The sequence below is a fragment of the Argiope bruennichi genome, chromosome 1 (genome assembly GCF_947563725.1).
Source record: "Argiope bruennichi chromosome 1, qqArgBrue1.1, whole genome shotgun sequence".
NCBI classification, from domain to species: Eukaryota; Metazoa; Arthropoda; class Arachnida; order Araneae; family Araneidae; genus Argiope; species Argiope bruennichi.
Window position 1 is genome coordinate 139,352,714 of NC_079151.1, and position 27,753 is coordinate 139,380,466.

General features: G+C 28.9%; 2 protein-coding genes across 2 annotated transcripts in view; one reads left to right on the plus strand and one right to left on the minus strand.

The window, feature by feature from the left end:
• The window catches only part of LOC129971658 (uncharacterized), a 180,589-nt gene that overhangs the window by 86,134 nt on the left and 66,702 nt on the right, over positions 1 to 27,753 (plus strand). The gene's annotated exons all lie outside the window — the stretch shown is intronic.
• Positions 8,908 to 23,551, minus strand: LOC129971708 (uncharacterized). The gene is made up of 6 exons (XM_056085687.1): positions 23,402 to 23,551; positions 20,533 to 20,585; positions 16,608 to 16,715; positions 15,905 to 15,952; positions 12,264 to 12,320; positions 8,908 to 9,148 (listed from the first exon to the last, which is right to left on the minus strand). The coding sequence occupies exons 1-6, from the start codon at positions 23,529 to 23,531 to the stop codon at positions 9,089 to 9,091; spliced, it is 456 nt and encodes a 151-aa protein (XP_055941662.1). The 5' UTR covers positions 23,532 to 23,551; the 3' UTR covers positions 8,908 to 9,088.

A 27,753-nucleotide genomic window follows, 5' to 3' on the forward strand; every position in this document is an offset into this window, starting at 1 on the left:
GAACTTCCTAATAAGAGTGACAAACAAGTGAATATCATTACTTGAAACGCACTCAGCATATGTCCATCAATCATAATAATCCTCCAAATTATCTGGTTCTGGCACTTTGCTCTCAATTAACACCACCAAGCAGAAAATGCCCAGAACAGAAGGAATGATTTTGCTCCACATTTTGCACTTATGCTCTGTCGTCGAAATGGAGTTTCATGTTTTTGCAACTACTTTTATACTTTAAGTCACATAAAACTCTTACAATAATGATATTCTAAAACTTTTACAATAATGATATTCCTCCAAATAAGAAAACTTTAATTATTTTTTAATATATACCTATCTCTTATAAAGGTTTAGGTGAAAAACTAGTTTTATAATGTTTACCGAAGTCTAAAAGATATGATTTTGTATTTGATTTATAAGTTTTAAAACACATCTTTTATTTGTTGTTGATTTAGTGGGATAGCTCCTTTGGAAATAAAATAAAAAAACATCACAAATTTAGTTTTTAGCTTTTTATGTCCAAAATATAGGCTTATGTACGAATAAAGTATCGCAAATTGAGACAAATCGAACACATTTTTATTTTCTTCAAATTGCTTTGTAAATTGACAATATATAAAAATAACTTAAAATTACCATAAACTAATAATCTTGATGTCTGTTTTTGCATTCTATGAACCATTGGTAATTTAGTAAATATTTAACTAAAAAATTTACATTATACTATACATAAAACCAGTGTTTGCAAAATTTCCCTTAAAAATGGGCAATTTTTCCAAATGTGGTAAACAACCAAAATTTTCAAAAAATACAAAACAAAATTTTTTATTAAACCATGAAACACCTTACATATTAAATCTTTATTATACGGAGATTTGAATCCAAATATTTAAAATTGGAATGTTTGAAATTCAACAGCATCAAACTCTAAAATAATTTTTGAAATTTTGTCAAAAAAAATTTCCCGTAACTTTCATTGTAGAAAATTTAAAATACATGCAGGATGCTCCGTTCAATGATTAAGGTAAAGAGTTTCTCAAGATTAACGCAAGATTTGAATTTTCCACTATTCGTGCAGTAAAGTGTTGGCAACTCTGTGAAAAAAAACACATCTGACTGCTGATATTTTAATGTTAATAAAAATGGAGAGTTATATGATAGAAAACACCATGGTTTTCATTGTTGAATAATATTTCAAAAATAATGACAGTCTTACTTACACAGTTCGAAAATTTGAGAAATACCCCCTAGATCGTGCAATTTAATGCCATTAGATTTATTTTTAAATAGTTATTTGAAGTCATAGATATATGCCAACAAACCTACACGCATGCGTGCATTGAAGGAGAGAGTTCAAAGCTGCATCAACGAATTTCAGCTACATTTATGCAAAATGGTCATGGAAAATTTCGACAAAAGCATGTATAAAATTTCATATCACTACACCAACATTCTTAAACATCCTAATAGAGTTGCACCATTCTCTTATTAGGAAGTTAAATAGGTTTTTGTTTCTTTAAAATTATGCGCTTTTAGTTAAAATCATTCATATAAGTAATTCAATCTGCATTTACTGCAATTTTTATCAGTTGAAACTATCATGTATCAAACTTTAGCTGGGAAATATATGCAAATTTCTGTTTTTTAGAAAAGAATTTTTACAATTATTCCATTATTATTACTAATGTATAGAGAAAGGATTGTAATGGTCAAAAAAATTCGAACTCGAGATTCTGACTTTTGAAATCACCCTGAGATAGAGAAACATTTTTTTTTTTTTTCATTATATCTGTCTGCCAATCTGATTTTCTGTATGTCAGTGAAAAAGATAATTCAAAAAAATTTTGAGTTTGCAGGCTGATATTTAGTACGTAAAATTACGATATATGGAATTACGACCAAATCTGTAGATTTCTATCACACTGCGAATGAAATCCATTCATAGGAAGTCTCTCCGTCTTTATGCAAGAGTACAAGTAAACTCATACCTACAAAACGAAACCTGCTAGGAAGATAAAATTTAATGCATATATTTGGCATATAAAATGTAGATATTTACCAAATTTTGAACCAAGGAACCATGTATCGATTTCTATTTTCACATACATGTAAAAGCAAATATATCATATATGCAGTGACTTAAATGTATGCAGCAATTTCAACCGTAGTTTTGTGTCAAAATTTGGTATTAATCAGCCGGTAAAATATTTATCTTAGCGACGGATTCAGTAAAAATACCAGATTCACTAAAAAATACTACAATTCTTAACTATTATTCATACATGTCATACAAAGAAATCAGGGCCTTACCAAAGGCCCCAAATTTTATAAGGAAAAAGAAAGGTTATCTAAAAGTATGCACAAAAGTTTCATTGAGACCACTTTAATTGGTTGGTAATTGATACAAGATTATTATTAGATTTGATTAGTTTTAATATAAAGAATAAACGATAAAAATTCAGATATCATAAACAGTTTCAACATTTGAATCATGATCCACCTATTTTTTGTACGTATTTGATCGAATTTCAACCATAATTATTCATTTGGGGCATTCACTAATTTTTTTTTTCAAATGAAAAAATTTAAATCTCAGTAAAAATTTCAAATCAATTGTTGTCATTTAAGGAAATCGAGTTCGTGTAAATCCAAATTAGTTGATTATTTTCCGCACACCCCTCTAATTTCTCAACGTATCTGAAAGAATAAAGCGCCAAACAGCTAGCGTGGAAAAGCACGCCAAATATCCATTATAGTCTGAATATAAATAAAAATTCATGAAACACGTAAACTAAACATTATAACATTAAAAACTCTAAAACAAACTCATTTTAACTAGTAATACAACTAAACTGCTGCCATAAAGAATAAATGGAATGCAACAAACATTTCAAATCATAAAAAAAAGATCTAACTGTACATTAAAAACATACTAACAATACAAAGGACAATTCTACAGAGAGATAAGGTAATAAAATAGAAAGACAATTGAAAAATAAAAATTGAAATTTCTGACGAAGAAACATTCCTTTTCACAGAAACTTTACAAATAAAAGTTTCACAGGATCGATATGAAATAAATATATTACTAAATGAAATTATTAGGATAATGTACCATACATTATGGTTTCACCCATTCTTCTGATTTGGAGCTTTTAATGATTATTTAATAATTATAATTAATGCAATAATATGCAAAAAGAATTTATCTCTCAAAGCGAATGAATAAATGATGATTGTCCTAAAACTCTAGTTTAAAAAAAAAATTGATATTTATAATGTTTTAGATTTGATTGCATCAGCTACTGCATTCTATCATGACAACCAGGTTCCAGACCAGCCTAAAACATTTGTAGCAATAAAAATGTGTTCTAATCTCCCTAATGCTATCAGAATTCGTATAAATTAGCATTGAAGGTGGGAATGTCTCTTTGATATCTTAGAATTACTTTGTATTTTTAATTAGAATATTAATTAATTAATAAATAAGCAAAATGTTGCCGTTCTTCTTCGATAGCATTTCGAAAATATTAATAGATAAAATTAAATTTTGAACTGTTTTAATATTCACAAGATTCATCAAATTAGATTCGGTGCAAATGTTTCCTTGAATGTTTGCAATTTTTAGAAAACATATTTATTTGCATATTTTTCAACAATATATTGCATTATTGCAACGAAATTCAAAACGTTTCAATTGTTTCACCAAATACCTAATAGCGTAATTTTTTTCTTTTTTAAAGGGTTAGGAGAAATATTACAATTTGTAGGCTTACGTGAGGAAAAAAAAAGGAAGTTACAATACTGCAAAAGATAATGTGCGGTTTTTGGATTGCGGATAGATACCCGTTAGAAGATAACAGACAGATTTATCATACAACCGTGTAACTAAAATAATGTGTATATAGCAGATGCATTATTCATACAACTATATATTTAAAACAATATGCAGTTAATAGATAGAAGATGGATTATCAACTATGTGTTTAAAATAGTGTGCAATTATTAGATAGATATCCATTAGCAGATAGCATATGTATTACCAATACAACTATGTTTTTAAAGATTATGTACAGATAGTAAATAGATACTCATTAGCAGATAGCATATGTATTACCAATACAACTATGTTTTTAAAGATTATGTGCAGTTATTAGATAGATATCCATTAGCAGATAGCATATGTATTACCAATACAACTATGTTTTTAAAGATTATGTGCAGATAGTAAATAGATACTCATTAGCAGATAGCATATGTATTACCAATACAACTATGTTTTTAAAGATTATGTGCAGATAGTAAACAGATACTCATTAGCAGAAAGCAGATAGATTTAATAAGAAGATAGATTATGTTTTAAGAGTACTATCATGTCATGACTCTTACGTGACTCGGTAAGGAAACTTAATTTTAGAAAATAAGAACAGTTGCGATTCTATTGAAAATATAAGAGGCTTAATATCTATTACAATTTTATGCTAAAAAGATATTTTTTCAGATTAAATCATGAACATCAAACACCATAAGAAAAGAAGTTAGTGCTTGTCAAAGGCGGCTAATTTTAAATAAAATACTGAGCGTTTTGAAAGGAGTTCAAACATCAATTAGTAATAATTATTATTTACTACATTAATTATTAATTTTCTTGCTATTTTGTTGCTCTTGATCTGTTTAAAGGAAATGCCTTTGTTAAAGAATTGCACTTTAAAGTAATTTTAAAAAATCTATCAAAACTAAAAAAAAATAAAAAAAAACCATGGAAATAAGCATACTATCACAAAGAGTTTTTGAATTTTAAACTGTGTTTTTTTAGAAATATGTTCATAAATTATTAAGGAAAAAAATGAAAATATAAGGAAATATTTTATCAATTAAAATTTTCTCAGACAGTAATTACGTCAAATGTGGTAGACTTAGATACAATGATATGCCTTTTAGAGGACTTTTAAAGACTCTTGCCTCGTGCAGTTTACAGGCAATGCTCAAGATAGTGAAACATCAAAATGATTCATTGAACATTTATTTGATAAAAATCCATAAAGACAGCAATAACTTTTATTTCATTCTTTTATTTTCAGGTAATAGAAACTGGTCTTTGATCTTTCATGATAAAGATAAAAAAAAAGTGTTGTAAAATAAACGCAATTTAAATTGAAAACATTTTATTGTCTTGTGTTCCGCTGGAGAAAAATTGTATATCTCTAGCATTAAACTGAATTTTTCTAAATAAGAAATAACTCATTAATGCAAATATTGGGGAAATAAATTAATTTCAGATTTCTTTGCCATATTTTCAGTCGTCTGATCATGTTTTCATTTTTCCATGTTTCTCCGAATTCCAGAGCTTATAAAGGCATTGCATCTGGTAGGATATCTTACCTATATCAACAAGGAATTTCAAGAAAATGTGCTATGATGGTACAAATATTAATAGTACATGGAAAAGTGATCTTGAAATCTAGAGAAATTGCTGCAATGGGATGTATGTCTATATTTACTTTATTTAAATGAATTAAATTTCAATAATCTTCTTCAGCACTTGAGTAATGAAACAATTAAACGATGATCATTGTATCGAGCTATTAAAGGTAATCTCAGAAGATATAGAAAACAGTCAATGCTCGACTTTCAATCTATGGATAAAGTATTTTCTACAAAAAAAAAATAAATAAAAAAATAAAATAAAATATCAGTTAAATTATAAATATATCATTAGACATATTTTTGAGACTTCCATTATACAATCTGATTGGAGTGCATTTTAATTATTAAAAATATAGAGAATTAAAATAAATCAAAGTTGTTACTTAGTAAAATTTACGATAATTACCTAAACAATTTAATTCTTTTGGGTAAATGTTTTGGAATTTTCACGACTCAAAGGTATTCCGCAAGTAGAGAATTATTTTTTTTTTCTGATGTAGCAGTGATCGCTATAATTTTTATAGCACTCTAGAATTAAATAATTACAGATAAGCATAAAATTCTCCATTTTTCGAAGATGTTTTAGGCTTCCAATTTCATATTTGAATATTTTTTTTCTTTTTTATTTAAATATACGTTAATCGCAAATTTTCTACGCTTATAGCGATTAAAAAAATAAATTTTAATTTTTTTCACCCTACTCTAATCTGTATTTGTATGTCATGATAGAAACGACAAAACACGATGATGACATTTCTTCTTCTTTACTATTTTTTGAATTAATATTTCTCTGTTTGCTGCGAAAAGATGAGTGTGTTAATCAAGAATGGAAAATCGACAAGAACAAAATTTGATTTAAAGAAAAAGTACATTTCTATCAAATTTAAGTCAGTTTCTATCAAATATAGAAAAAGTTTGTATCTCTATCCGCGTGCATGAGAATATAGGAAATCAAAATTAAGACATATATGAAGTTTGAAAAATCTATAATAAGAATTGAAGTACTTGTAAAATGAGAATTTCATTCTCATCCTCAATAATAATTAAATAAAATCAAAGGTTTAGTACTATATAATATTCTTAAGATTTTTTTTAATCAAAAGTTTTAATTTAATGAAAGAAATCTTAAGAAACATTTGTCTGAAAGATAATTTTAATTTAATACTAGTTTTATAACAGACAATAGAAGACCACCATATTTTGTATTATGAATTTGTATCATCAATATTCAGATTTGAATTGAAATGTAGAGCTTCATACTAACTACAATCTTTGAGTTATTTTGAATTTAAGACTCTATTGCAGACTTTAATTACTATGTGATTTTATAGAACAACCTGCATATACTATCTATAGAACATATAGTATTTTTGTAGAAACGCAGGAACGTGGAAACATAAAGCAGAGTTCCGACACTTTATTTTCATGTAACTTTTTTCTAATTTTGATATGTATTGTTTATGAAATATATGCAAAAACAATTCAGCACTTTATTTTCATAGGAATAAAAATAATGAAAGGTTACTGATAATGAAATAAATCAGTAACCAAATATCCTAATCATTGCTAAGATACGAAACTAAGATATATAAATAAAATAATTCATATATATTTAATAAAAATATGTATGGATTTTAAGAAAATTGTTTAAAAAAGAAAAAATTATCTTCAAAATTAAGTGAATCCAGAGCGAATAATATCTTTATTATGTATATATTGTTGCATTTTATTCAGTATGTTGAATTTATTTTTTTGTATTTTTGAAAATATATTTAGAAATTTAGAAAAAATACACGATTTTTTTTGGTATTGAAAAATCTTATATCCTTGTAAAGAAATAATTCCATTATATAAATGAATTTATTAGATATTGCACTCCCTTTATTCACTTGGATATTGCTCATTTTATTGGATATACACCCAAATGTAGATGAATTATTTTTTAAACATCTTTATTAAGAAATCCAGACACCTACTTAAAAAACTAGTATAAAACATATCTTCGACATTTCTTTCTTCATCTGGATATAGCTCGAAGTACTTAAAATAACGTTGCTTCTTAAAACGTGTAAATTTTTCTACATTAAATATCCCATTGCTTCTACATTATGGTAAAGTTTTTATGTAATTTTCACTTTTCAGTCCCATCCTTGACTCTAATAATAAAACCACTGGTTTCCCAAGTGAAAATTACTTTCACATATTAATGAATGGAAATAAACATGTGAAATAAAAACAGAAAAAACTTGTATTGAATGAGTTTTATATTCTAAAATAAATGACTGAATATAGATTAATATGTCAGTAACTTTATACTGGTTACTCAGACCCATACGAAGGCCCACAGTAAATTCTGAATGATCGTACCACAAAAACAGCACCACTGGTGAGAACTGTATTGAGACCTAAGAGTCATCACCGGCCACGGTACAACCCTTCCCTTTTCAGACCCTTGGGAGAAGCCGTCATGTTGGGAGAAGCCAGACACACACTTTTTTCTGTCCCCACCAGGGTGGCGGGAACCAACCACCATGCTGGAGGGTGCTCAATCTTAATTACGAGTTTATTAATTAGTTATCCCCCCATAAGGAGTTAATGTGCAAGTAAAGATACCATCAGGGTTTTAAATACAGATTAGACTTATGTACTGATATTTAGTACACATTTTATCACAAATCGATTGCCACTAATGACTACTGGTTTTCATTGAAAGTTATTATTAATTATTAAGATTGAGATGACATTTATCTTTCATTATTCAACTATTGAGAAGAGAGTTTCGTGAAAAAACAGTTAATGTTTGCATTATTAAACCAAAAAAAAAATCGATATCGTATCGATATATCATTTGGGATATTATTTAAACTAAGAATTTACATTTGTTTTGAAGAAAATAATTTATGTAATTATTAAATAAAAATAACTTTCTTTTAAAATCTCTTTCAGCTTTTAATCCTTGGAATGGGGTTTGAACTGCCAACTTTTAATCCACGCTGTTCTTTCGGTCAATCTGTTGCAGGTTACGTAAATGCTCTTAGAACCGTAGCAAGTAAGAAATATGAAATTTCATATGTGGCCTTGATAACGAAATCATAATATTTTATAAATATTTTAAAGTAAAAGGGTTAAAAAGTGGGCACGTTACTGGCCTACGAAGTTTTATTGTCAACATGACATACAGTGCAAGTAAACTAAAATCCTGACGGCAGAACACTTATTCTTTTTTTTTTATCATGCATATGTGTATGCATTTGTTGAGAAATATGCGTGTATTCTGTGAAGTTAACAAATATATTCGAGATCATATTCAGTTAAGTTATGTAAAGTAGATTCATTCTAATTCATCAATGAATTAGTTCAAATTAATTCAATTTATAATTTGAGTAAGTGTGTGTAATGTTGATGTCATTTTGTGCAGATGTTGTAAATGTATGCAATGTTTCATCATTTGAGCGATTACAACGCAGGATTCTAAATTAGATTCATTTTATAAAAAGTAATTTCTCATGCAAACATAATAATAAGCTCAGATTCAAAGTCCTTTTTCTAAATAAGTGCAAGGATTTTATTTCTGAAAAACGATTTTATTTCTTACAGATAAAAAAAAAGGAATTTCTATCGTGATTTTCTATGCGTGCAGCATGCCGTTCATTCATACACCTCATTAATTTAATTTGCACATGTCCTGTTTCTTCAATTTATTGAGAAGGGAGAAAAAGCAGGTCTGAAAATAAAATAAAAGTTGTGATAAGATGTCGACTCATAAATATAAGCACACAAACATAATTAAAAAACAAATATTGTTCAAATTAATAAACTATAATTATACAGTTTAAATAATAAAATAAATATATACACTGATGAAAACAAAAAAAAATTGGGACAGAATTGTAAAATGCATGTTACTGTATTGTGAACCTTTCGCCTCTTATTTTACTAAAAATGATGATGTAAAGTGAAAGGATCGTAAAACAGATTTTTAAAACTACACTTGTTTTCAAAAGTTAATGTAAAATTGATTTTAAAAACCGATCATGGAATGAATGCAAGTAAAAATAAGAAAAATATTTTATATGAAGGGTATTGCATTATATTATTTAAATTGAATTAGGGAAGCCTGCCTATTTCCTATTTTTTGTAAAGCATTTTTTTACAGAAGGTAAGTAATTCATGAACATTGTTTCAAAATAGTGATAGCTACGATGATGAGCATGCTTGAAAAGATTCAAAATCAAATTCTATATAAATACTCATGTATATCAACAGAATTAGTTTCAGAAATCAAAGGCTTAAACATAAGACAATCATTTGTTCCAGATAAAATCTTCAATATCACACTCAAAATCCTAACTTTAAATACTGCAATTTATTTACCTTTTTCACTCTGAATCTGTGTTCTAAAAGATATAGAACTGTTTCAAATATCACGATATCTACATCTGGTGAAGATTTTAAATTTTCTCAAATTTACTGACAGATAAAACTTCTAAATATGCAGAGAAAATATTTGAAAACTTCCTGTAAAAAAGATTACTGTATTACTGCCAAAAAATAAAGTTCTGACCAGTTTGGAATAAGATAAGTCCGTTCTATAGTGCATAACATTTTGAAGTAGTGGATATTACGAAAGAAGGATTTAACTGATAATTTATTATAAGAAATATTACATTTGACATAAATAAGGCATTATATGGAATATGTCAATGTTGCAGCCATTCTTAAATATAAATCAGCATATTTCCAAAATACAGTATTTTCACCATAAGGCAATATTGTTATATAAGACCTTTCAAAGGCTTTTTGCATTAAGAGCTGTTTATCGTAGAGCAATATCATGTTCCCTTGCTTCTAGGTTTCCTCGTTGTATTAAATTTTGATAAATAACTTATATAATTTTTAGTACTTGCCATGTGATGATGATATAGCCTTTATACTAAAAGAAAGAGCACAGAAATAGTTGTTCATAGAACATTGCAAAATTGTTTAAATACTCGTGGGAGATATTTGGTAATTAATTAACTATGAACATCGGTAATACTATGCTTATTTTATTTAGAAAAAGGAACAATTGATTACTATTAAACCCTCTTTCTATTCGTATATCTGAATGAATTGTTAATATATCAAAATCTGCATAAATGCACTTCTATGTCAATAGAATTATTCCGAAATCAGAAGCTTTAACATAAGGGAATGATCTGTTTCAGATAAAATCTCTAGTATTGCACTCCAAAATTTACTTCTTTATACTACAATTTATTTTCTTAAAATTTATAATAAATATTTCACTATGAATTTCTGCTCTGACGAATAGAAAGAGAAATGCTTCATCAAAAACTGGTTAGTATATCAATCAAATCAAATGGAGTATACATCAATCAAATATTAATGCATTAAATCAACATTGAAATGACCATCAAGCCAATAATACAAAAAAAGTTTTGAAAAAAAAACTCTTTTTATGTTTATTTCTGATTGGTACATAATCTAAATTGTTATTCAAAAGCAGTGATTTCATATAAGCAAATATCCATGCCCATACTTTTGTACAATCTCCCATCTGTGGTCTGACAGTGGAAACTAACCGCTGCAAGTAAATCAAAATAAAGTTATTATGAGGATATCGAACTAAATCAGGGATTCAATTGTAATAGCTGATTTCAGAAGAGAGAGACTGAAAGATTATATCACGAAAATGGCTGGAAAATTGTTTCACGGGTTTTTGCGGTTATCCAAATCTGCTTTTCCATTCTCACCTCCTGTCAGTCAAAACAGCCAGATGGGTCTTTCTTAAATCTCCTCACATTCTCTCTAACAAAGGTACTACTCCTCATCCACCATAAAAACTGTGGACCTTGGATAAGGCAGATAATGTCCTGCGTGACTTTGGCGTACCATAGTTATGAAATATTAACCTTTGGCGTGTATTTAGTATTTTTACTCAATCTAAGTCTTTTAGCAATTAATTCATAGCATGTGGCTATTAGTATCCGAAAATCGAATTTGTACTTCAGACATGTTTTTTCTAACCAAACCAAATGGCTGTAATGGAAATGTTGACATAAAATCAATACCAAATTTGATATATTTCTCTTATCGTGTTTTTAGGTTATCGCGCTTACATGTTTCTGTAAGTACAGAACCCGTAGATATCTAACTCCTGTTTGGATTTGGCTCAAACCTTTATAGGTATCTACACTATAGAAGTTAAACGTGCACCGAATGTTATCCATATCTAATTCTCTTTGTTTTATCGTGTTTTCTCCTGCTCAAACTGCTAGACAGATAGACTTTACCGGAATTTGAGCTGAAAATCTCCAATTTCAGAGAATTTCATCAAAGTTCGAAAGAAATCTACAAAAGATGCCCTTTAGTTTCAGAATAAAACTTAGGACGTCATGCTCTTGTTGTGGAGCTTTCCATTTTCTGATCCGTTTCATTCCTAGTGTCATTCGTATTTTCTCTCATAAATTTGCTTTGATTTATTTAATATTTTCCTTTCTTTCCTTTCTACTTCTTTATACTACGTCTATATAATAAATGACGATCCCATCCTCTGAAATATCAGCTGTTCTCATAATATTTGCTCTAAAAGAAATGCCTTTGCCATTCACCGAGTTAATTTTGACAATTGATTACCATCAGTTCATTGGAATTTAAATGCCAGGAAAGAGAATTGATATAATCCTGTACGTATTACCAGAATATAATATGCAATCCTATATGTATATGTACAGAATATAACAGGAACATATAAGCCCAGAAAATAATAATAATGTACAGCTCAATCCACTGTTCAAGATCATAAAATAAAACGAATGAAGTGTTGCATTACTTACCAATAATTTCTCTGAACTTTTGCATTCATGTTTCATTTGTGGAGAATCGCATGCCATCTAAAAAAATAATCGATACGTTATTACTTAACGACCGAAAGCAATATCGTTAAAAATGAATATCCCGTGCAAATTTTTTAAAGGGATGTTTGAACACAACTGCAATGAAATGATGAACTTGTTCATTAACAGATTTGGAAACCTTCCGTGTATTTGCGCATTGTTCAAGAGATGTTTATTTCCTCAAATAAGGGGCGAGTTTAGTTTAGTTGTATTAACGTGCCGTTTTAAAGCAACACTAGGGCTATTTTGAACCAGAACTCGTCATTTTGAACCGCGGTCAGATGAAGAGGTCGACACCTGAGCTGGCACCCTCTCTCCAAGCTTCAGCAATACATCAGTGGGAGGACCCAACAGATTTAATGTGCACCAGACCCGCTTACAAAATTTTTCGGTGGAATCGGCTCTCGAACTTGAAACCCTCCGGTTCCGAAATCGAGACTTTACCACCAGATCAACGCGGTCCTCAAAAAAAAAAAAAAAAAAAAAAAAAAAAAAAAGTGTGAGAATAGATGAAAGGAGAAGTCGTTTATATTTAGGAATAGGATGAATTCAGATTATTCGTGTATTTAGGAATCGTAAAAGCTGCTAGTTTTCCACGTTAGCGAATAACTATCGTCGGAAAAGGTTAATCTCAGGTTCCTAAAACATCCTGAATAATACGTCATTCAAATATATTCTTACGCATGAACATGATTAATGTCTTCATAACATGGTAATTGCCTTGCTGTTACCATGTTCATGGTAAATATCATAGTGTCCATGTATTTCTAGTCTTTTTTACAATTCAATCAATTAATTAATGTCTTTTATAACGAATCCCATCATTACCAATAAAGAAATAAAATAATATTATCAGAGATGATTGATAGTCAACTTTTTATTAAAAATGCTTGTCACTTTATACTAATACATTGTTTTAATTTTTCTGTTATTTTACCTGTGTTTTATGTGTCGCATGCGTGTTTTTGTAGGTGAGCATACTACGTTTTCAACATTCCTAAGATAGCCATTATGAGCATGCCGGTTGCTAAGTTCGAACGATTAGATATATTCCGTTGTTTGAAACAGCTATTACCATATAATAATTTTTGATTATTTATGATATGAAATTAAAACTGTTTTGAAAGCAAGAAATCCTAGCAAAAATTCTTTAGCGAAACGTTATAAAAAATATGCTTATGAAGTTATAATTGTTTTAAAACACAAAACAATTACTATGCTCTGCAATTTTCATGAAATTACAAAATATAATTTTCTGATATATCCGTTGATGCCACTTTATTCCAAAGGTCGATAAGTCAATTGTTGTCACATGGTTGCTGATATGATTTTAAAAGGAATGCAGGATGTTCTACAAAATTGCAAATAATGAACAGTAATATAAAAGCATTATAAAAATTTCTTCTGAATAAAATAGGGACAAAGATTCCCTAGAGTCATTATAGGCAAAAGATAAAGAGGCAATTTTTGGAATCAATATAAGCAAAAGATAAAGAGGCAATATTTGGAATCAATATAAGCAAAAGATAAGGAAGCAATATTTGGAATCAATATAAGCAAAAGATAAGGAAGCAATATTTGGAGCCAATATAGGCAAAAGATAAAGAGGCAATATTTTCCGCGTTAGAATTTAAGGATTTCTTAGGTGGATAGTTTTATTTCTGCGTATTTCAAGAGAAGTTAGACCGCCCTAGAAAATAGAAAAACAAATAACATTGAGCATAAGCATAGGGTAGTGAGAAGCCGGAGTTAAATGAAAGTAAGTTTTATAGTTGAATAAAAATTAACCAGAAGAGCAAGTACCCAACAAAAGTTTCTGATAGTGTGTTGATATAAACATGGTCATAAATTCAAGGGCTGGGATAGCCTGGTTGGTAAGGCGCTGGATACGCATGCCTTGGTCTATGAGGTCGAACCCCGCCGGACGAGACTCTCCGTGTATGTGGTGGCTGATGCACCATAAATCTGTCTTGGTCCCAAAGTCCTCCATGTCGAGGTAATACCAGTTGGGGTACTGGTTCAGAGGTGATCTTTCTCTGATTCAGATATAAATTACGATCTGTGGATGAAATGCATGATTGAAGTAAGCCCCATGAAAAGGGCTGTGACGCATGAATAGCTAAGTCGTACGTTTGGCCCTAGATGGCGTACTGAAAAACAAGACGTTCTTTATGCATAATATCCCTGATTTAGTCAACTGGCTTGCGTATGACAAGTGTCATTAGGAAACAACAAAAACTAGTCATTTATATGTTCGCAAATGACAAAAAGAAAAAAGAGTTTTCCGCTTAAAGTAATTCTCATCACATTAATTCCGCTTAGTGTAGAAATCTAATTACCATTGGAAAATTGAGCTTCTTGGCATGCCTCTAAATCCATACAAATTTTTACTGCTGTAAAATAAATCCTAAATTCGGTTATCATATTATTATCCATAATATGATATCCATATAATAATTTTAGACTTCTTTTCTATAGATTGAATTAAAAATATGTTTAAATGCAGGGACTATTTTTTTTTTTCACTTTGAAGCAAAGCTACTGAGAATGAGCTGTTGATTAAAATATGGCGTGTACTAATGTCATGACTTGCAATCATTCTAATTCGCATTTTTCCAAACTAAAGGAGGATTTACTTATTTAAGAATGCAACTGATATTCAAAACAAAGTTGTAAATTTCCCTGAAATTGCTCCAAATTGTCCATTGAAAGTTTATGTTGCAAAAAATACTTAATTCCACACTAATATTTTTACTTTTTTGCTGAGTATTTCCTATTTTAAAACAATATCTTGTCCAATAAATTAAATACAAAACTTCTTTCATCTAGTTCATGATTTCTTATTTTTATTTTACATAGTATTTTTCAGCTACCAAAAATAATTCTTCAAATCTAGAAATATTTAGTTTTTGTAAAAAAAGTTTCCAAAATTATAATGTTCATCGCCTGAGTGAAAAAAAAAATACTATTTATAAATTACATATTAATGCAATAATTTACCAAGGAAAATGTTTAATATTTTTAAAAGTATGATTTGCTTTGTTAAAAAATTTTGGATTTAAAATACGAATAAAATCATAAAACATCATTCTGCGAAAATTTTAAAAAATATATTTATTATAGCCATGTGGATTTTCTTAATATTAAAATGGTAATATGCGGACTCACATAAAACTGCATTTTGCATTTCATTTATCTTTTTGAACAGCTCAGTTAAATTATATTAATTGTTTTAAAGCAACACTACGGCAATTTTGGGATGGACTGAGTAATTTTTATCCCCGGTCAGATGACGAGCGTGACATTTTGGCTTGCACCCCCTTTCCATGCTTCCGCACCCGAGAGCGAATGTTTGGCCCCGTCGGATGCAGCACCCACTAGACCTACTTACACAACGGTTTTCAATGAAATTGGGTCTCGAACCTGAAACCCCCTGTTTTGAAGCGGAGATCTTTTTTCCAGGTCACTCTTCCCACGAGCCTTTTAAATGTGAAGATACGTTAGGAGACGTAATAAAGTTTACCATATCGGGTAATTAATAGCAAGATAAATTAATAACTATTTAAAGTTGTAATACTTACATCCTGGTAGCTGAAAATACCCTTGAGGGTCTTATCATAAGCGTTCACCTGTGAAAAAAGACAAGAATGAAGAATATACAATATGTGGAAACACAAAGAATTTAATGCAATTATTAAATGTAATGCATTAAAATTAATATATAATTTCCCTTTATTTATGAATAAATAAATGAATAATAAATTTTTATTGAATAATAATTATTATATAAAATATATTTAAAACATTCATTATAATATTTATTTTATGTACAATTATATAATATATATTATATCATAAAATATATAATTATTATTAGTATAAATTTGTAATTATAATTTTATATTTATATTATTTATAATTATTTATTTTATAGGATTATTAGATGAAATATATTTATAATTATTATATAAAGTAAAATTATTGAAATATAATAATGAACTTTCAGTTTTGTAATAAATATTCATAATAAAATTTCATTTATTAGCAAAAACATAAATGTAAATTTTTATCTCTAAATTTAATTATTATAAAATCAAAATTTATATCCTAATATTATAGTGAAGCTATAAAATGCACCTCATTTTCCTAAAACTAAAATATTTATGTTGAAAATTTTTTCTGCAATTGTTTGAGGCAACTGAATGAAAATATCGCCAAACAATTTATTTATATAGAACTTATAAAAAACTTATTTTTACAAATTATTTCTTAAAAATAGCTTACTTGTTCGTCTCCATTTAAGGCACAATATTCTTTGATTGCCACGGGTATGCTTTTGGTATGGTACTCATAAAAGCTTTCATTCACATAGTGGAATATTGGTTGAATTTCCTAAAAGCAGAAACGAAATATCTGTATAAATGAAATTGCGACAACAGTTTTTCTGTAACATTAGAAACATTATTAATAGATTTAATAGATTTTTTCAAATTGTTTTCATAATTTAATAATGAAATATAATAATGTTTATTAATAAAATATACAAATGTTTAATAAAATTTAATAATAAAGTTCTAATAATAATAAAAAGCTATTTATAATAAAAAAGGCCTCATTTGAAATTTCGGAATTGCGAATAAAATAATTAATTTTCTCTTGAATTTGCCCTGTATAGAGCAAATAAACAACAGCAGAACTCCAAAAAATAATTTAATAAATTAAATTTAATTTACATTAGAGAGAAGGATACTTGAAAAGATTAATTATATTTAACTCACATTAAAAATATTTTTTATTTGCAAATCGTATTTAGAAAGCCATCTAATTGAAGATTAAGACAAAGCCTGACGACTTATTTTTAATAGCCGTTAGCGATGGAAAAGAAATTTTGAAAATTCTTGCCTCCATATTATAGTTTGTAAATATTTTCCTTACAAATTACTAATAATGTAACATAAAAAAAATTAGAACTTTTTAAAAATTTTTATTTTGTTTTTAATAAATCTCTGAAGTTGTTTGTTATATTTCGAGAAACTAAGAGGTATTAATATACTCTAGTATAAAAGATGCAATGAAAAATAGAACTATGGTGTTATAGATTTTCTCATTTTGATTAAATATAATGTTAAAGATGATTTTAAATGTTTTTGTGCTTTCATATTTTATACGAATGAAACATGTTTTATGCAAATATAGAGTAATGGGATGTTATTGAGTATTAATACTAATCATATTTTTACTTTATGGAACACAGTTTTACATTATGTAGCTTCAACATTTCATAGCTTTAACTCTTACCATAAATATAACTATTGTTTCTAAAAGTTAAAGTTAAACCTGTCTTTCCTGTCTAATTTAAGATTGAATGATCATAGAAACAAGAAATTTGGGAAATTTGGTTGAATTGTAGACCAAATAGTTTTTTTAATGGAATACACTATACACGCCGGCGTCCTGGCATAGAGTAACGCGTCTTCCCCGTGATCTGGGCTGGTTCAAGTCCCTGTTTGGGCATGGATGTTCTTCTGTGTTCTATTTGTGAGGTTTGAGAATGTGCCGCCCTGTAAAAAAGGGTTGTGGAAGCGAATGTGACGCATGAAGTAACTAAATCATACTCTTGGCCCAATCTGGCGCTACTGAAAAACCCAGAGGCGCTCACTCGGCTTAAATCGCTGATAGATAACTGTCAGAGGGCTTATAAAGTGCTATAAATCACAACACAACAACAACACTATACACATTTTCTTTTCAACACAAACATGATTTGAAACAAAAATTACACTAATGACAAAAAACTCCAATTTTGGAGAAAATAGTGCATCACAGTTACATGTGGAAATATATCGCGAAAACATTATAAAAATGGATTTTAAAAATGAATGTATCCACTTCAAGTTGAAATCTATTAACAGAATCGACTTTCCATGCTGAAAAGTATGTCGTCGGGCAATCAAATGGGAAGCGAAGAACAAACATGGAATAATCCTTCTTCCTGCCTATCTAACGACCTTGAAAATATAAAACAACAACCTATTTCTCAAGGTAGTCCCTAAGATTTTCTATCGGATTCAGGTCTGTTGATGCAGGAAGTCATGCCTTTCATTCCTTATTGGGCCCATCAAGATAGTTTGCAATAAACTGAACTGGATGCGGCCACGAATTGTTGTCTCTCCACAGAAAATCATTACTATTTGCAAAGGCATATGCGGCAAGAAACGACTCGATGTCTCACACTGTCCCAAATTCCTCCATAGAACACATGTAGGTTTTTGTGATAAAGAGACGGATCATTGCTCAAACTATTATTCCACCACTTCTGTAACAGAGACTTTCATTAATGATAGAGTGGTTGTATCTAGTGAGTTAATCCCTACAAATCTTCTGACGATCTGAACATTCTCCTGTGTGAACTTGGTCTTGTTTGTGAAGAGATCAGAAGAGAATGCAATTGCATATAGACCTGTACTATGAAGGCTTCTTCGCACTGTAATAGTGAACATTCTTGTCTCTGTTGCAATAAAATGATCTACCGTGAGATGAAGCACAATAGTTTTTCTCTCCCTTCGGACCGAAAGTAAAATAACGTCCTCTCAGGTGTTGTAGTTGGCCTGAAGTATGTCTTCTAGATACAGAATACCCGGATTAAAACTGATCCTATAGTCGTTTGACTTCAATTCAAGATACATAAGACCTCAACTTAGGACAGCCCCATTTCTATCCATTTGATATACCGTCATTGTAATGAATTCAGTAAACGACTTCTCTTAGACATTATTAGACTCTCTTGGATATTTTCAACGACACTACCAGCAAGAATCAAAGACCAACAATCATTCACAAAGCTTATACATGAATTTATGAGTGTTAGATTTTTGCGCAATTTCTCTCACTACTATATAAGTAAGTATTCAAGTCTTTAAATTAAAAATCCTATCTATTGTTTTTACGTAAGTTTTCTTAACCCTTTTGGGAAGGGAGCCGTCTATTCTAGAAGCACGCACAAGACGGAGCGTACGCTAAAAGAATCATCCAAGAAGATAGGGGTTTGGCGTCGCTATGCCTTATTTGGAAGAACAAAATCACAAAAAATAAAGATTAAGATATGGTCATTTTTTATACCTTTTTAGATTATTAGTTCATCCATAATATGAACATATTCTTCCACTGACATTTTTTTGCCATAATAAACCCAAACCAAGGCTTTACGTAATAAAAAAAGAAGTGCGCGAATTGTACCCAAAAGCTACGCAAAATATAACAGAACTGACGGTATAACCGGAAAAAGACTATAGTTACACAGTAATAGTAAAAAAAAAAAAAAAAAAAAACGAATGATTCTATCAAGTGGAAAATTACACAACCCAGCTTGGTTTATTTATATTACTCTTGTCTCCCTCCCCCGCATCATCGGCTGATGAGTAAAATACAAAAGTGAGGTTGAATATGAGCAAACTGAAGGTCAGCATACCAAAGCTATATTTATTTCAAAAATTAGAGACACAAGGAGCTATCTAGTGGCGATAAAAAATAATTAATGTTTAGATGCACATATGCATCACTGTCCCATGAATTCGGTTTCCAGAAATGCACAGATGGTACGCCTGGCTGTGGGAGACGTCCACTGGTGATGCATATATGACAGGCCCGTCTCGAAAGGGTTTAAATTTTGTTACTAGCACGCATATAAAATGTGAATTTTAGTGCTCTTGTTATTTTTTAATTTCGATCTTAGAGAAACAAGCTGCACTTTAATTTTTGGAAACCTGATTATTAAGATTACAAATGTGGAAGTACACATAAGTATAAATAAAGATCCTGTGACGATTACTTTAATAATTAATTTTTCTTGATTCAAATATATGAAAATAATTCAATCTCAAGCAAAACGTAAGTGTAAGGTAAACGTAAACGTAAAGTGTAAAAAATGAAGATAAGAATGTGACAGAAGGATATGTCATTTAAATTTTAGATACCAATAACAAAAAAAAAAAAAAAAAAAAGAATGGAAAAATCCTTGTGTGTTTTGTTTCTCCTCAATGAACGCATGCATTTCACGACGAAGATTATCCAAAATTTTATACAAACTACAGTTATAGTAATAAATTCAATCTTACCATGTCCACACAAGCAGACGAGCAAACGCATTTCAATTAACATAGAAAACTAATTATTAAACTATCACAAAAAATTGAAGAATGAAATATTTTACCGTGAAAGTCAAAGAGTTGAAACAACCCAGTATGCTTTGATAGGGTGCTCCAGCTGAAAAAATAAATTTTTTTTTAGTGATGCAGTAAATTTTATTGCTCAATACATGCTAAAATTTTACTTGATTGAAATTATGTTTGGAAAAACGAAATTACGACCTCAATCTTTCCTTACATTCTAGAATTTTTATTTTTTATTTTACACACTTTAATATTTTCAATACTTATACACTATTCTAATATTAAGTTAACAGTTAATCTATTAATATAATGGAAATTTTGATTCTATGCCAAAGGTGTCATTTGGTTATATGCTTGAGAAAAAAAACTGATTACAAGATTCTGTTGATTTATAATAATTGATAATCCCATTACATACTAAAATATTAGGTCTTCAAAAATTTTCTGAAAAAAATCTGGTTTTTAATGGATTAAAACCTTTAAGCTTCGGGAACCCAAACTCAGAAAAGTTACTTTGAATACAGGCATTCAGTGTGAAAAGCTAGAAGATGCGTTCCCCTTCTTTTAGAGGCGACTGTTGGAAATAACCTTTCTGATTTGGATCACCCGTAGTGGTAATTGGTCGTCGTAACCAGGTGGCTTTTTGCTGTTTTACCATATCTGAACCCTAGTAAAAGCTTTTTTCTGCAGTTTTTTTTTTTTTTTTTTCTAAAACATTAGATTACTAATTCTGTAGGAGAAAGTATTGAATTAAATATTATGAAATTGAATAAATTGTAAATAGAATAACTGCTGTATTGTTATTTACCACATTAAACAAAATATTGTCAATTTTGCAATCATATTTGTAATTAAGTAAATTTCTCAAGCATTAATGCAGCTGTAAATTTCATTCTTATAAGGCTTGAATACATGATTGTGAATTTTATTTTGTTATTCTTCTAACTCATCAATTTTGATAAAATGTGACGATTTATATATCGTGCATAATGATCCTAACTGTTTATATTTTCTTTTTAAAAATATTCCCATTTCTTTGTGCATAACACAGCTAACAATTATCTGTTGTTTTATAGATTAAAATATCTTTGAATGTTTTAGTATTAATATATTGCGCTCACAAAAATCGAATATAATTTTTATTACTAACATAGTTCGAACGGTTTTTAATATAATTACTAGTAACATTTTCCAATTCTATTGTCGATTCTTACAATTCATAGCGATTTTTTTTTTTTTTTTGCTGAGAATTTCAATTGCTCATTGCAGTGTAGTATTTTTGAAAACTATGCTCAATTTTGCAGACAAGAAATACCTGAATCATAACAAAAAATTATTTTTCGGCAGAAATATTTGCTAATGCGTAGGTAATTACCAGATTTAAGACAATTAATTTTTAAAAAGTAAGATTAGATATGGTTTACTTAGAATTCGATATATAAAGTTACACTGCGATAATATTACGCTGAAAAGTAGTACTTTCAGCAAACTTTGTGTAGCACTTTCAGTACTATACAAAATACTTTTTAAAAAACTTAAAACAGTATATCTGGCATTCTAAATGATCAGCATTCGTTATCAAATACAAGTATTTTTACTTGCAACTGATTTAGATTATCTTTCAGAAATGCTTAAAATGAAATCTAGAACTCCTGACTTTTTTATGCAGCTACTTTATTTTATTTCGATGCAAATATTTATGGAATAATTTAAGTGTCTAGTAACTTCTCAGTGGATTGAAATGAAGGTATAAAGATTTTAATATTTCTCTTCTGATATAGAAAAACTACTAATTATTATTTTTGATAGATTTTAATAACCTCCTTCAATATTTTAAAATTAGAATTATAACTTTTAATGAATGATTAATTATAAATCATTTAATCAATCGATTTCATAAATTATTAAAAATAATGGTGAAATCGACAGCTTACATAAAAATCAAAGCATAAATGTATTTTTAGTAGGGATATATCCATTTCAATTATTAAAATTTAAACCTGAAAAAATTGTAGGTCGTTTTAATATTGTGTTGTATTAATACATTAGTGACTGGGAAGTATATATGCCCAAGTCTCCAGTAAGGGGGGGGGGGGGATAAGCCTCAGCACAAAACAAAGTGATTTGTCACTTTTCAATGTAAAATATAGTGAAAGATTGAAAAAACCCGTAGGTTCCATTTAGTTTTTCTGTATTATTTTTGACGAATGGGAACGAAGAAGTACATTTTGCTTAGGGTGCCAATTGCCTTCATAATACCATTCTGTCAGAAATGAAACTTCAAGTAATTCTTCTTGTTCAAATAATTAGTAAATTCTTTCAAGTAAATTTTTGGTTCAATTATTTAGACAAATATATGGGCCCAACTATAACCATATATTATTATAAAGTTACAAAATTATATTAAGTTAAAAATATTGAGGAATTTATAAAGTTAAATAATTAAGAAACAGTGGAAGAGACGAAAGTTTACAACGAGTATTTCCCACAAATGCAATTATGCAAACTCATTCCATACCTTTTAGGAATGTTACTTAAAAAAGAAATGCCGCCAAAGCAGGGTTCACAAGACTTACTAGAGCCAACAATAATTCTAACAATTGCTGGAGGAAATCTCCTGACCTTAAGGGGTGCGACACAAAAGGGAAGGGATTTTACGAGGCAATTAGAGTTCAGCTGGAAGGTTCAAGTGTGGGAACGAAATTCAAACTCATTGCTGGTACAGCAATTGTACCAGAGTCGTAAGGAAAGGTAAAAAAAATCTGGTACAACAGTTGTACCGGCTTTAAGCTAGAGGTAAATAAAAGTATTCCTATAAAAATTATTCATTTTAATTATTCATTCATTCATTTTAATTATTCAATTATTTAGTCATTACTTTATTTAAGTTTGAATAAACAATATCATTACTTGAAACGCACTCGGCATATGTCCAGCAATCATAATAATCCTCCAAATTATCTGGTTCTGGCACTTTGCTCTGAATTAACACCACCAAGCAGAAAATGCCCAGAACAGAAGGGATGATTTTGCTCCACATTTTGCACTTATGCTCTGTCGTCAAAATAGAGTTTTATGTTTTTGAAACCACTTTTATACTTTGCGTCACACAAAACTCCATAAACTTTTACAATAATGATATTCCTTCAAATAAGAGAATAAGTAGTATTTTAATGGTTCCATCACTGCTTTAATTATTTTTTAATATATACCTATATCTTATAAAGGTTTAGGTGAATAAGTTGTTTTATAATGTTTACCGAAGACTAAAAGATATGATTTTGTATTTGATTTATAAGTTTTAAAACACAGCTTTTATTTGCTGTTGATTTAGAGGGATAGCTCATTTGGAAATAAAATAAAAAATATCTCAAATTTCGTTGTTTGCGTTTTATTTCCAAATATATGTTTATACACGAATAAAATATCGCAAACTGTGACAAATTGAACACATTTTTATTTTCTTCAAATTTCTTTGTAAATTGACAATGTATAAAAAATAACCATAGACCAATAATCTTGATAGCTCATTTTGCATTCCATGAAACACTGGTAATTTAGTAAATATTTAACTAAAAAATTGGCTCTTTTGGAAAAATTTCCAGAAAAATGGGCAATTTTTCTGAATGTGCTAAAATTAATCAAAATTTTCAAACAAGTCAAAACAATTTTTTTTTATTAAACCCTGAAACACCTTACATATTAATATTAAATCTTTATAATACAGATATAATAATAAAAATATTCAAAATTAGAATGTTTGAAATTCAATAGCCTCAAACTATAAAATAACTTTTGAAATTTTGTCAAAAAAAAAAAAAAAAATACCTTCCCCAAGACTTCCATTGCAGAAAGATTAAATTACATGCAGGGTGCTCCGTTAATTCATTAAGGTAAAGGGTGTCTCAAGATTAACGAAAGCTTTGAATTTTCCCTTATTTCTGCAGTAAAGTGTTGGCAATCTTATGAAAAAAAACTCATATTACAGCAGTTAGTTTAAGGTTAATAAAATTGGAGCGTTAAACGAAAGAACTACATGGTTTTCATTGTTGAACAATATTTGAAAAATAATGAAAGTCTTTGTAGCCGCAGTTCGAAAATTTGAGAAATATCCCCTAGATCGTGTAATTTAATACCATTGGATTTCTTTTTCAGGAGTTATTTGAAGTCAAAGCTATATGCCAACAAGCCTACAATCATGCGTGCATTGAAGGAAGGAGTTCAACGCTGCATCTACGGATTTCAGCTACATTTATACAAAACGGGCATGGAAAATTTCGATAAAAGAGTGCTTATGTTACTGTAAGGGACCGTGGAAACCATTTGTGCTATGTCTTATTCCATATATAACCCCATCCTGTGACTAATGATTCAATAAAAATGTATCAATTTAAAAGAAAAAAATCGAGTTTTTTTTAAAATTCAAATCATGTGTAAACATGTTGTTCAGTCCTGTAACGCTGCATTTTTACTAAACCTAACTATTCTTTAAAAAGCCGTTTTACTTTTTAATAAATTATGTAAAATTTTCATAAAAATTCCTATTATATTCTAGAATACATATATAGGTGTATATTTTATCTCTCGGTTACTTTCAAACAGTTAAAAGCCAATTTTAGTTCAGGAAAACACAAAATCTCATAAAATCTCAGCATATATGCTAGAATATATTTTAAGAAAATTAACTTTTAAATGTATTTTTAAAATAATTATCTATTTTTCACCAAATACATATTTATCTAATGATAATTAAGGAAAAATAAATACTAATTCGGAAAAATTAATGAAATGATTTTCTTTTAAATTTAATATATTTGGGGTTTGAAGACCTTTCTACCCAAAAATATTTGGATTATGTTTCTAATCGAACTTTTTAGGAAGTTACATTGGTCTTCATACTTTCATTTACCCACGCTATAAAACTCTTTTACATCTTTAATTCATATTTTCAGAAATTTTTTTCTTTAGTAGAAATTTCTGACGGAAACTTTTATAAATTAAAATCTAATGGATATTTTTTATTCAAATTTGGTATGATAATTTCTCATTATGTTGTGTCGTTTCTGAATAAAAGAATGAATAATTTATTTATTTAGAAATATTCCTTAGTTTTAATACTTCTTTTATATTAATATATTTTTTAATACTGCAAAATACAAAAAAATAAAATTTTTTTTAATATTTATTAGTCGATCTCCAATATTTAAATAGTGAATAGGAATAGAACTTTTTTTGTTCACAAGGTAGGTGAGATTTTTTAAAGCCATTTGCGTAAAAATACGCAAATCATTTGATAAACCTAGAAACTAAATGATTTTTGCTTTACACCACATTTATTCACATTTACACTACATTTATTCACATACCTTAAAAGCATTCGTTCTCTTTTTGGTCCAAATTGTATTCATGCATTTGCATTCGACACGCTTGAGAAGTGTGTCTTTAGATTACAATTTTATTTCTTTTTTTCATTATTAAGCAAAGCTTTTCCTAAGGAGGAAAAGTAAGTTTGCTTAGTAAAGGCTTTGCTTGATTAAAGCTTTGCTTCTTCCTTCTCTTTTTAAAAAATTCTCTATGTAAAGCCTGACTAAGAACTAGAATAACTGCTGAGATGACAGACTCAGAGAAAATATTCAGAATTTATATAAATTCGAGACGAGATTTTATGGAAATCTGTCTGAGCATGCTTTCATTTAAGCATGTGACTTTCACTTTAAGTTGCACCTCATTATACGGGAGTCAGATATGTAGGAATTAAACAAAATGAATAGTTGCCAAGGCAGAATTCTTGGCATCTCAGAAGTTAAAGAGATTTTTAAATTTAAATTGAGTAGTGGCATTTTTAAGATTTATTATATATTAATTGGTAAGTGATTAATAAATAAATAAATTTTTAAATGCCGATTAATTCATTTTAATACATGTTTAATATTTCACAACACTACGTTAACAATTTGTTAAAAATCTTAATAAAGATGGATCATTCTCTTATTACGAAGTTAAATAGGGTTCTGTTTCCTTAAATTCCCTAAATCCTCTTTTATATCCTTCAATATATACTATGCAGTCTACATTTACATCAATTGAAGGCTATCAGGTTTTAAATGGAAAATAAATGCAAATTTCTGTTGTCCAGAAAAGGACTTTGTTTCCTTTAATGTACACATTTATACACGAGTCATTCGTATATACAATTCAGTCTACATTTATATCAATTGAAGGCTATGAGAGTTTAGCTGGAAAATATATAAGCAAATTTCTGTTGTCCAGAAAAGAAAGGCTTTGTTTCCCCTAAATGTACGCTTTTATATACGATTCATTTATACATACAATTCAGTCTACATTTACATGAATTGAAGGTTATCTATCAGCTATTAGGTTTAGCTGGAAATTATATGTAAGTTTCTGTTTTTCAAAAAACAAGGGCTTTGTTTCCCTAAATGTACTCTTTTATATACGATTCATTCGTATATACAAATCCAAATTTACATCAATTGAAGGCTATCATGTTTTAGCTGCAAAATGTATGCAAATTTCTGTTGTTCTGATTTTTTTTCTTTTCTTTTATTGGAAGTATAGAAGACTGTAATCGTCAAAAAATTCGTACTTGAGATTCTGACAAATCTCAAGTTTCAAACTTCTCTGAGATTGAGAAACGTTCATTTATTTAATTTTTTTCATTATTTTTGTTTGCCAATCAGATTTTCTGTATGTCAGTGAACTGGATAATTCAAAAACTCTTTAAGATAGGCCACTGAAATTTGGTATTTAAAATTACGATCAAATCTGTAGATTTGTGTAAAATTTATTCACAGGTGGTCTGTCAGTCTGGATGAACTCATTAATTACAAAATGCAATTAGGAAAATAAAATTTAGTGCATACATTTAGCATATAAGATGTAGATTATTATCAGATTTCGCTCGAAATTCGAGCAGAGTTTGATCATTTATAGGTTTGAGCTTTGGCTTGTATGTAAAAGTAAATATTCCATATACGCAACGACTAAATTCAATGTATTTGGTAACTGCAACCGTAATTTAGTGTCACTCGGCCGGTTAAAAAGCGTCCAAAATATATACCTTAGCGATGGATTCGTTAAAAATACCAGATTCACTCAAAAGATCCATGTTTCTTAGCTACTATTCACAAATGCCATTCGCGGCCTTACCGAAGTCCTCCAATTTTATGAGGAGAAACGAGAATAAGACTTTTATTGAAAAGTATGCTAAAAGGTTTCGGGGAGAATACTCTAGCAGTTGG

Bases quoted from the DNA above. Each gene is read 5' to 3' on its own strand.
- LOC129971708 (XM_056085687.1), bottom strand. From the start codon at position 23,531: ATGTGGAGCAAAATCATCCCTTCTGTTCTGGGCATTTTCTGCTTGGTG. The intron at 16,716-20,532 runs GTAAAATATTTC...TTCTGCTTTTAG, and splicing joins TCAACTCTTTGACTTTCACG to GAAATTCAACCAATATTCCA. The intron at 12,321-15,904 runs GTAAGTATTACA...TTATTTTTTTAG, and splicing joins GTATTTTCAGCTACCAGGAT to ATGGCATGCGATTCTCCACA.